This window comes from Ciconia boyciana, chromosome 3 (assembly GCF_034638445.1).
Source record: "Ciconia boyciana chromosome 3, ASM3463844v1, whole genome shotgun sequence".
Lineage (NCBI taxonomy): Eukaryota > Metazoa > Chordata > Aves > Ciconiiformes > Ciconiidae > Ciconia > Ciconia boyciana.
Window position 1 is genome coordinate 77954443 of NC_132936.1, and position 12158 is coordinate 77966600.

Genomic DNA, 12158 nt, shown 5'->3' on the forward strand with positions numbered 1-12158 from the left:
ATTTCTTGTGCAAATTGGTAAGTAAGGGAAAGGTATTTTTATTGCAACCGTCTTCCAGAATTTAAGGTTTGTTTTTTTAAAAAAGTGCTAGTAATACTTTCAAAACTAAATAACTGTTACTGTTAATGTCTCCTAATTTTAATATTAAGGATTTATAATCTGCCCCTGAAACATGCAGCAGAATAAAATTTCATAAGCAGAATAAAATTTCATAAAGTTTCATTAAATAAGTTGAATATCATAAGAAACTTCTTTTGTGTTGCTACATTATGAAAAATAGGTGGTTCTTATTTGTCAAAATCTGTATGTTAAATACTGACCTTCAAGAATGTGATAAATTCCCAAAGCCAAAGAGGTGTGAATATCTTGAAACAAGAAGCTGGTTTAATTTTCTTTAACACAACCAATGCATCTTACTCCAGCTTCAACTTCCTTTTTTTTTTTTTTTTTTCCCCAAGAACTATAATGAATAATTAAAATAAGGCTTGCATATGTTTGAATTAAACTGGATGATTACACTGGAAAATTATGTGACTACATTTAAAACAAAAGTCAAATTATTATCACTTCTGCTGTTCTGGAGTAGTTACAAGAAACTGAAGTTGCATGATTTTTAATGATTTACTGAGAATCCACTAATCTTTTGTAACTAAAGTTGCTAAGATTAAAGTAAGGAATTGATTACAAAATGAAAATCTGTTGCATGTATATTTTTCTGTAATAATTATGTGTGAAAAGTCTTTTGGCTAAATGTATGAGACTTTGTCTTTTAAGGCTTTTAAAATTATTTTTAATGCTAAATTTATGTTACGTAGAAATAATGATACAAACTGATAGAAGAAACTTTGATGCCTTCCGTCGGCTCTTATGTGACAGCATGAATACATGTTCAGGGCTAGCTGGAGTCCGAGCCGCCTTTTGTCAGTTTATCATCAGACGAGTGCTTTAATAGCTGATGCTCTTACCTGATAGACAACTCACAGTACGCACATACGGCTGCTCCTCGGCAGCACACACTCCTAACAGCAGCCTTCAACAGCAAGAATCGCTCGCCGCTCATTCTTGGGGCTGGAAGGGTTACTTGCCCACGAGATAGCCACAGGTTACAGCTCGATTTGCGAATAAGGGAATGTGGTTAGTTGGTCAGGTGGGCCCAGCGGTGCAGCTCCCTGGGGAAGAGGTGCTCCTCAAAGGCCCTTTGTGCCAGCCTCCGCCAGGCAGCGCTGGCTTCTCGGTCCTGTCTCTGGAAAATAAGCATTGGCTGGTCTCTAAAAGCTGAAAAGAAAGCTCAATAAATAGCGAAGAAAGCCTTCTCCCTAGCAACACACTGCCTTGAGCAGCTTGAGCCTTCAAACGGAAGGTCATATGATTGACATATTTGTCCCCTAAAGAGAGTGCACACAATTCGTTTTTTCACTTCTCTGTATTTTTAAGCTGTGAGAAAGTGGGTTTTAGCCAGCCGTACAAGAGAGGAGACTAGCCAGTTGGAATACTACCACCCCCCCTCCTTCTGGACTTCATCAGCTCTGAGAGTTCAAGAAGAACAGGAGAGTCATCTGTGGTGTTTATGGAAGAGTTAACTTCGATTTTTGAACAGTAACATTTATATTGGAGTACCAGTAAAATGCCCATAAGACATATATGTGATACTATATTCAGCAGAGCTGTGGGTTGCTTGTGTAAGTATAAGCAGCTGGAAGTAATTGTGAGCTTTTAGTACTCATTCACTTTTTAGCAGCTGTTGAGAATTACTGAATGTATATAGTGAGTGCATAGGTCCTTTTAGACTTTCAGTGTTGTGTTTCCTCAGTTGAACTAGAAATTTAAAACTTAGTTGAATTTTTGGGCATCTTACATTATAAAAAAGTACTATTATTTCTCTAGCTGGTAGCTTTATACAGAGTTCAACATTAAACAGTCATTAGAAGACTCCACCTTAGGAGTTGTGTGTGTGTAGAAAAAGACAGTGTCAACAAAGCTGTGCCACTGCACTTTCTGTTATTTTGAAAATAAAACAATTTATGCAAATGTTTTTGCAAAAGGGAAGGCAGGTGAAATGCAGAGGCAATTCTATTAATCGCATTTAGCTGTCATGATTCTTGTCGAAAATGTGACTACAGCAGTAAGTGTGACAGTCTAAAAAGCTATTGGAAGACCACTGCTCCCTGAATACTAATATTTTGCAATTGGATAAGCCTAAACTTTCATGGTTTTACTCTGTATTGTAATACATGAATTTATTTTAATTAGTCAGTATTACCTTTTCAGGACATCTCAAGCTGAAGATAAAAATGTCTTAAAAGTTACTACTGCACCTTGAATTCCCGTGTGGTAGTCTGCAGCCCTGAATCCTGTGTTTAATGAAACACATAAGCGAAGGTACACTTGAAAGATGTGTACTAATTTACAGCAACAGTCTTTGTACTCCTTGTCACCGGCAGTTAGTTTTCTTTTGTTGCTCTGAAGAGAGAGACTTGTCACGATCTTTCTACATTACTAAATTTGATACGAAATGTCATTTTTCTTACACTTTTTAAAAATATATTTCTGAGTGGGAAAAGATTAAAAACATAATGGACATGTTTTCCATATGAAAACATGGGGTCGTATTTCAGTACCATTTTGAGAAGGAAAGGCTTCGTTTATGTACTAAAATGCAAGCATAGCTGGAAATAAAATGAGCTGGCACTGGAGTCTTTAGATTTTGCAACAAAACACTAGTTTTGAAACCCCTTAATGGGGTTTGTCTGTTCCCCTCCCCCCCCCCCCTCCTTGATATCCGAGTTCAGTGTCTTTGCACTTAAAGGAAATTTACAGCCAGAGTATATAAACTCAAACTTTGAATACAAACTTCCTGGGATGACAGAGGAAAAATAAATGTTACAGGTTAGGCCAGACTTACCTACAAGTATTTTAATTAATCGTTCCATTGTTATATTTCTAGCAACTGTCTCTAATCTGTACCTGTTAGAACAACCACCTTTATTATAAGTAGTTGTGTAGCATAAGTCAGTTAAATTCTTTTTATAATTTACTTAAAACTCAGGATGGGTTAAAGCATTTGTCCCGATATAAGTAGAGTGTGTCAACGCAGTCTCAAAGTGTTTTGTCACTCAGTTTGTTCGAAAGGCTACAGCTGGAATAAAGACCTGCATAATATAGGTCGTGTTTGATTTCTGCTCTGTTCAGATTCCTAGGATGTTCATGGTACTCAAGATGTTGCTGGTAGAGCTGTATGTGGGAAATTTGTACCAGAGGCTTGCCTGATAGTGTCTCATTCAGTGTGCTTATGGTGTAGCTCCTTCTTTCAGAATTAAACTGACCAGTGAGGAAGAATTTTGAATGTCTAGCATTCCAAACTTAGAAATACCAAAAATAAAATGTTTAGCTCTGAAAGTTTTTTTTACCTGGGCTTGCACATTGCTAAAAATATGTCTAATGCTTTAGATTGCATTATTGATAGCTATTTTATTTGAATCTTAATACAAATGTTAGCAAATGTCTATGCTAACAAATAAATCTTAATGTATTTCAGTAGAATTCTGTCTTTTTGAAAACATTTTAGAAGGGTACTGTTTAAATGCATTTTTTTCTTTCAGGATTTTCAGGGGGTTGGTGTATATATATGTCATGAAAGATGCATTCCTGTTCTGGAGCTTTATGAATTGCTGAAGCTGTTCTGTGTGGTGTATAGAGATTCTTGTAACTGATTTTATTAACACCATTAAAAGGCTGAGGTGTGAGGGAGAGAGGAATGATAATTCAAAAAAAAAAAGCTAAACAAAAAGCAAATTCTGGAATGAAGTATTGTTGAATGTCTAGTATAACTGACCCAAGGGACCTTATTTCCTTGAAAGCCCAAAACCCTGTAATTTAAATACGAGCCCAATCATGTCTGTCCTAAAGAAATGTTGGGACAGACATAAAATCCATGATGGTCAAGCAGAATGCTACTGGTGATTTTCCCCCCCTAGTATATTAGCTAGTACCCAGAGAGTATACGGTGAAGCAAACCCGTCAGTTCCACTGATGCTGTATTCAGTCTGGCTTATAAAATGTGCTTCATGCTGATTTTCTGTACCTTATCTGTATTTTCTTCTTGCAGAAATGGAAAGTGGGGGAGGGAGGGCATAAGGACTCTTGAAAATATTACTGGTAAGCCAAGTATCATGATTAAACAGGGATATGTCAGATAAGGTGATGGACAGTGTAAAAAGATACGCTGCCTTTTCCCCCTAGTGTATCTTTTAACATTATGACCAATGAATTTGTCAAGTGAAACAGCATAGTCTTCTTTGCATATCATTTGAACTGAGAGCTTGCTTTGAAGAAGATAAGCAGACTGTGTTGCCCAGAAGAAATAATGATGCTAATTTATCTTTGCCTGTCCTCATAGGCATAGCAGTGTGCGTCAGTGTTGAAAAGGAAATAGAGAAATAACTGAGCTATAGCTTGCCACCTGTTCAATGCCACAGTATCGTTGATGGCATACAGGGCTCTAAGAAATATGGTTGGTCTTAAAGTAGTGATTTATTTTACTTTGTCTCAGAAGTATTTGGAAAAGTTTCCTCTGATATAAGAATAGCTGCCAAATTATGCCAGAAAAACCTCTTCGGCAAATTCTCCTCAGCACGACAAAGGTGTGTTGTAGGCTTTCTGCTCCATCACCATCAGAAGTGTGTAATCAAGGATGAAAAAGTCTAAGTAACATATGTTTACCAACAACTTCCAACATCTACATTCTGGGCACGGGAAACTTGGAAGTAAAATTTTTTGAGGGGAAGGGATGACTGAGTAACAGAGTAGTTTGCCAGGAGTAAAAGCCTTTACAGAAGTGAAATCTGATGTCTTGTAGTAGGTAATTGATTAATAGTTTGGGTATTCACATTCAGATTATTTTAAAAAGCTCTTTTCTTTATGTTTTACATCTGGTTACCTGTCATCTTGCCTAGGGCTTCATTGCTGTAGGTACTTCAGGCTTTTAACAACTTAGATATAAAAAAAGACCTTCCAAACACAGAATAGATTTTAAGCGTGTATACCTTCACTTCAAGGATTCCAATGTGTTTTAGCCTGTGATCTTTTATAATATATTTTACAATATATTGATGTCTGAGATCTGTTTTTTGTTTTAATACGTCTATGTCTAGGAATTTGTAATATATTGTTTGTGAGGTTTTTTGTTTATAAATTATGAATGGAAGGTTTTTGTCGCTGAATGGAGACATTCATGTGTAAAGGCTGTTTAACTGGCGCATGGTATGTTAGGAATACTTACTGATCTACAAGTGAATTGCAGTGGAACATTTTTCTTTGTCAGGGAGATAAAAGCATTCCAGAGCCCGGAGAGTCCAGTGAGTGTCACAGCGCAAGCCTCCAAGCTGCAGCTGTGCAGCTATATAGCAGCTGGGGACTGTAGGAACGCAGGGTGACAGACCCCTGAGCGGCAGCAGTGCCTCCTGGATAAGAAGGATAAGATCAGTAACAGCAAAATATTTCAGTGATGCTATTGTGTTTTACCAAAATTCATATTAAATTAATAAATTGCAGGTGGCTTTTACTACGCAGATATGCAGCTTAAAGAATAATTAAAGTCTTTGTATTTAATGTGTGTATTTCCAGAGATATGGTGGTAGAAAAGTTATGTTTATTGTATGTGGCAATTGTAAATTACTTTTCTATTTGAGGAAGAGTTTTAAGTATCTATTCTTGTTCATTAGTATAGTGTTCTTCCATAACTGCCAAGTTCTCTGCCCTTCTGTTTGGAGTGTGTGTAAAATTATTTAATGCCTTACCTGTGTACTAAAAAATACAATGTGTTATTGGCAAAATTCTCTACCTGAAGTAAATGTGGAGAAAAACATATAGACAAAATGTGGAAGCTGGAAGAGGTCTCTCAGAGAGTGGCAGGAAAGGTGCCAAGCTGCTGTTGAGTATTGCTGTTTAACCAGGGGTGGTGTGGGGCAGGCAGGAAGGTAGTCTGCACGAGAAGTTGCTGAGGTGCTTGGAAGGTAAGTGCTGCTCTTTGGTGCTTTTGCGTTGCTGAGGCTGCCTGGTCATTCTTTCCATGAGCCTGGTGGGACAGGCTTGCTGCAGTTGGCTGGGGAAGATCAAGACTGATTTTTGGCTTCTGTATTCGCAGTTGGTTTATGCATCATTTTGCTTCACCATCATTTCCTCTTCCCGCTTGCTGCTCCTGCTCTGATCCTGAAAGGATAGCCCTGAAACAGCTTACAAAGGACTTCTCCCTTAACCAAAGCCAGACTTGGCTGCATTTGCTGCAAGATAAAACTGTCTGCAGCCTTTCCTGGGGTTGGGCTCAGATCAGTTCATGAGAATTCAGCTGAAGTGCAGGGATGTGTGACAGGATTGCAAAAATGTCATCCAAAATGCATGACATTTGGAAGCTAGACTGTCAATGAAAGTCACTAACATCACCTCAATAAGTGTATCTATATTGTTATGGATGTAGGAAAAAAGTATATTTGTTATATTTTCCAAAATAATTACTTTAAAAGGAAAATGAGCATTATACGGGGAAAGTATCTATGTTTGTACAGAAACGCTGAAAGCCTTCCCTGCCAGCGTTGGTAATACTGATAACCACAGTACGTTCTGAGACTTAGCCAGGTGAGACTGTGAGGCTCAAGGAGCTCTGTCAGGATAAGGTATCCCTGCTATCCTACGAGTGAGTGGATTGTTTGGTTCGTGAATTAACTCAGCTGCAGTCACCTTCCTTGTGGTTCAGTTTGGGTCCAGCAGCTGTATGGCAGGGCAGTATGGGTACTCCACTGGATGCTGGCTCATGGATCTCTGCTCTGTAGTAAACATTGCTACTTGATCCTTCTTTTCTTTTAAGATAGTATCTTTCTTTCCTTCTCTACTGTAATTTATTAGCCTTCTCAGTTGACTGTACACAGAATCTAACAGTCTACCTTGTCATCTCTGAAGACTGTTGCCATCTTCTGAAGTCTTCACTGACATAGCACAGTGAATGCACTTCCGTTTGGAGTCTGTATGCCTGTCTGTCTTCCACCTTGATACCATATCTATCTAGTGTATGTTTTGTGTATAAATAAGAAGCTAAACTGTATGATATGCTTAAGGGTGCACTGTATGCATATGAGAATGTGAGGCATTTAAGTGCCTAATAATAATTTCAGAAGCATTAGTTAAAAGAATTCTCTGAGGATCTTGGGGTGTCTGAGGTTGAAGTGTAGCTTAGACATTGATAATGAAAAGAATTCATTTAAAAAAATTAAATTGAGTGCTTTATCTGAGCTCCCTATTTCATGACGTGAAACAAGCTCTTGCTAATAGCAATTTATTACATAACTGCATTCCCTTTTTTTTTTTTTTTTTTTTTAACAGACAGTATTGCCCATTGTAGGAGACAGAATTGTGGTCTTAATTGGGCATCAGTATGGTCAGCGTTGTGTATTTCATTTGAAATTGTTTTATTTTGGGAAGTATTTACTTCACTTGTAGTTGTTACTAGCGTTTTGAACCTTGTGAATATTAATCCGACTCTGATAAAGATTAGAAAATAAGTTACTTAAAATGATAGTGGTCACTGGCATTTGGTCTCCTTCAGGTCTTTTTATTGCTAGCCCAAGTAGAGCTGAGCTACTGTGAGGAGTACTGGCCGTGTGTTCACAAAACGGTGACCGCTGTTGTCTGTACACAGTTGGCTTTGCTAGGATTTACTGCTTGCATCTCTTCAGTAGTTGTATTCAGTGAGCAGTTGCAAGTGCTTACATTTAAAGAATTGCATTTCAAGATACCATTTAAGGTTTTTTCTTAATCTGCATGTTATATTGTACATGAGAAATACAAGGAAATCACTGGAGATTTAAGAGGATGAGAGGTTTGAGTCAATCACTTGAGCTTCAACTTAGTAATGCAAATCTGGCTTTAAGTGACCTTATTGATGTTTGCTCAAAGTAGTTTCCTCTTGGTACAAATGACTGAGCTTTGTTGTAGCTCTTGTACAGGTAATGTACTGTCCCTTTAGAGATTGCCTTTGTATCCCTGATGCAACCTCTCTTTGCTTTAACAGAGAGTGCCTGCAGAAATGCCTGGAGCTAAGATAGATTGCATCGGTGTGCCTCATTTGATCATCTGTCAGCAAGGAAGAGAGAGGATAGGACAGGCAAAAACATGTGCCCATTGCTCTATCCCAGCTCTTGGAAGTTTGAGGGTTTGGCTATTGGTGAATATGTTCGAGCAGAGAGCTTGATACTGGAGAATGAAGGACGTGACAGCATATCTGAAAGGGTCCTGACCACTTCTGTGACTTATGCCTTGAAGAGAGGTGGCAAGCGACTGTTGCAAATTTAGGATGTGAGGGGGTGGTAGGATTTCGAGCAGTACTGGTAGGGTGATGCAAATAGTTCTAAGCACCCATGTCTTGGGGAGAAAGTATTGTATAATAAACAGTGCCATCTTCTGGGAGGAGTCGGAATGATGACCTTGTGGTCAGCATTGAAGATGTTTTTCAAGTGGGTTTGTTTTTGTTTTTTTTTTTCTTTGGGTTGGGGTTTTTCTCTCTATCCAATAAATGCTTTGAAAAAGAAAATACCAGAAGTTGAAAGACAGTGTTAATGTCTAGTAATGCAAGTCCACATCCGTGAATTATCACTGATAACAGTCTTTAAGGAAAAGTTTTAAACTATGTTTTGGAGTCGGTTTAAAAGAACAAAAGTTTATCAGCTGCTGAGCAGTACTCCAGAGAAGTAAATCTCAAAAATAAAAGTTAAGGACTTGGTCTGTTTTGTATGCTGAAGTCCATTATAATTTTTGTAAACATACATGATAAAACCTAGATAATTGCAACATCTTTTCTCATAGGAAGCATAGTGACCTATAGGAAAATGTTAAAGATCCAAAGTAAGAATGCTTACTTTGTCTGTCTTTTATTGCTTTTAAGTTGTTATAACTCCTCCTTTTGAGGATGTCAGAAGGGAAAAATGTTTTAGGTCTTAAAATTATTATCCTATAAATAGTTACATTTGGAAAATATTCACTGTGGTGCAAAATCTGGGATTAGAGTTACTAAAATTATCCTAGCCAGTGGAATGTAAGATTCAGCATTTACTGAGACTCATTAATGGTGTCAGATCAATCACCTGAACTCTTATTTGGAGGAAGTGAGCAATTTTAGTAACATTAATGGAACTATATGGGAGATGCAGCTGACATTATGAGGAGGTTTTTTTGTTACACACTTTCAATTAAATAAATAAAGGAACCCAAGCAAAAAGCCAATAACAAAGTATAACCATTATGGAGGGAGGGGAGAAGAGGAATCAATGTGTTAAAAATCTTTATTGCTAAAATAAATTAGTTAAGGTATATCCAGAGTGACAAAAATTTGTGAGCTCTGGATAGGCAGATAGGTTTGGAATTGGGTTTATTGCATCATGATTGTCTAAGTAATTTACCAGCAAAGATGCAATGGAATAAGTTTCTTAAAAAAAAATATTTTGCATGTGAATTGTAAGTCTCTTCTGAGTATGTCATATTAAGCATGCTATAATCAGTACATTTTGTATTCCAGAGAGTCTCATTTTAATGACTATGGCGTCTGAGGTTTCTGGATAGTACAGTACTTAACTGTACAATTAATTTGTAGTTAAAATGGTAATTGAATGTGTATTTCCTTTTTCAATATTAGTGTTAGCTTGGTCTGTCACACAGTATTTAATGTATAAAGAAAATGTCTAACTTTCAGTATATTCTGAATGTTTAACAACATAAATTGTTACTGTGTGTAATCTTTGTGTTTATGGAAGTCCTCAGTATTACAGTTAGGACTTTCACTTCTGACATCTGAAAGTAATTTAGTGTTGACCCATCTTACCATGTTGATTTTAAGTTGTTGATAAAAATCAGATGTTAAAGTTTCCATTGCAAGGGGTGGTGGTCCTTGAGCATACCTCACACTAAGTACTATATTTGCTTAGATAAAATTTAAAAACTTTTTTTGTCTTGTAATTTAGTAAATTACTTTTCCGTAGTTTGGGAGTAAAGTATGTATGACAATATTTTGCTGCAAACTAGCCTGAAAAAATATTTCCCTATATACTTGGAACACTGTGTGTAGATAATCCTAGTAACTCTTAACTAGTTTGAGATGGTGTTTCACCGGTGCAGTTCTGTAATGGACACAAGTTATTTAACAGAATTTTTTTTTTGGCTATTGGTGGCAATTGCTATTCTTTGTGGCTTTTAATTCTGGGGGGTTTTTTTTGTAATCACTCATGATCTTGGAAGTCCTAGTTCAAACCATCTTGTAAGAGTTGTAGTTTAAGACAGGTGAACAACTCTCTCTGAAATCAGACTGTAAGATTTTCAGAACGGATGGCACAGTATGTTGTTATCCAGTTTCCCATTAACTTGGAAAATGCTGTTCCAAATATCTGGAAAACACTGTGTGAATAGACGGGATAAGTAAAAATATAAGAAATCCTGTTTAGCAAAGGAAGAATTCAATGCAGCTGACACTGAAGCTGCCCTCTTTTCCATCTGACTGAGAATTTCAGCAGTGGCATTCAGTACAAGAAGCAAGGTGGTAACTTAACATTAAAGTAGATGCTGACTATCTCTCCTGGGTTTCCTATATCATAATCTTGTTTTCTGGGTGATAGGATGTAGACTATGCAAATGGTAGTCTTTCTGGAAAGACAGATCAGAAAATGTCTGGTCTTAAAACTATAATTGTACTAATTAGAAATATTTTTGTTAGTAACTGAAAAAGTGTGCTTTTTCACTGAATACTGTGTAGTATTTATGTAAGCTGCAGGATACCAATGGAGTAGATAACTTCAGGGAAGTAATTTATATTGAAGGAAAACCAAGAATAATGTATACTGTGTAAATAGTAGTTATATCCTAATCAGAATATATCTACATGTGCCAGAATTATGAATTCTGCCTTATAGCAGTTGTTGATGACCTGTTTGGAAAGCTACTTAAAGTTCGTTGTTTATTTTTGGTGCCCTGCGCCCCAAAGTAGTCACTATCAACTACAGTAGAGCAAGTTACAATAAATTGAAGTTGCTTAAAATTTGTGGTGTCTACTCTTCCTGTAGCCTAATAATAAAATTTTTTAAAAGATCCCTTCAGGAGTACATGAAAACATTTCCTAAAACTTGAGAAAAAAATTCTTTAAACCATTTCTGTGAAACACAACTTACACTTAACCCTATTTTTATAATTTATGGTATGAGCCTTTTTCAAAACTCTTCTAAGATATTTATCAACACCACTTAATGATAGACAACAGGCAACTCAATTTTAAGGAAAAGTTGACAAAGCTTACTGGTTTTATGACTGATGGTAAGCAGGTATTTTGCTTGGTTAAAACTTAAAGGCATTTTATTCTAGGTTCCTTAGATCTTGTGCACTAGTGAATTAATAAGCCTGACTTTCGTCCTATCTTTTCACACACAGGCAGAAGGAGAAGACAGCCTTAAAAAGATGCAGCTGATGGAGCTTGCAATTCTGAATGGCACCTACAGAGATGCCAACATCAAATCACGTAAGCGTGTCATAAACTCGAGGGTCAATGCCATATTAATGTTTGCAGGTTTTGATTCTTAAAGCTACTTTTTGGCAAATGTACAGTAGCAACCGTGTTGGAGAATGGAAGGCAGTAAAAAACCAACAGAACAGTAGGTAGTCATCAGAAAATATGTTCTGGAGATAAGTTATGTCAGTTTGGGGGTTTTTTAGGGTTTTTTTCCTCCCTCTTTTTTTAAACAGTATGTCTGGGTTGAAATATTTACAAATATCTAGTTTAAAAAAATTCAACCCTTAAACCATATTTTTCTATTTTACAATCATTTTTTCCTTAATACCTATAAAAGACAATGGACTCCTTTTCAATTTTATTTTTAGAGATTTAATTTGAAAATGTTACAGATGTTCAGGATACTGTGAATACATTTTTCTGTATTATATTCCTTCCTTTCATCTTGCTTGCATGTGCCCCCCCAATGTTATGTTTTTCCAACAATTCATCAACTGATTTCACAGCTGAGTTCACAGGGATCAGTGATGTAATGAGCCATTTTTATGATTTCTTCCATTACATTTGTGTGAGAATGCTTTTGCAAGCGCATGTATGCACAGGTTCACACTTGAAAATTAATTAC

The 12158-nt window shown here is 36.7% G+C and overlaps 1 protein-coding gene across 11 annotated transcripts in view; it reads left to right on the forward strand.

Moving 5' to 3' along the window:
* Positions 1–12158, forward strand: part of QKI (QKI, KH domain containing RNA binding) — a 160182-nt gene that overhangs the window by 138095 nt on the left and 9929 nt on the right. For all 11 annotated transcript variants that reach the window (XM_072856222.1, XM_072856228.1, XM_072856223.1 and 8 more), the window contains one exon: positions 11455–11542. In XM_072856222.1, coding sequence (XP_072712323.1) covers positions 11455–11542 — 88 coding nt within the window. The remainder of the gene's footprint in view (positions 1–11454; positions 11543–12158) is intronic.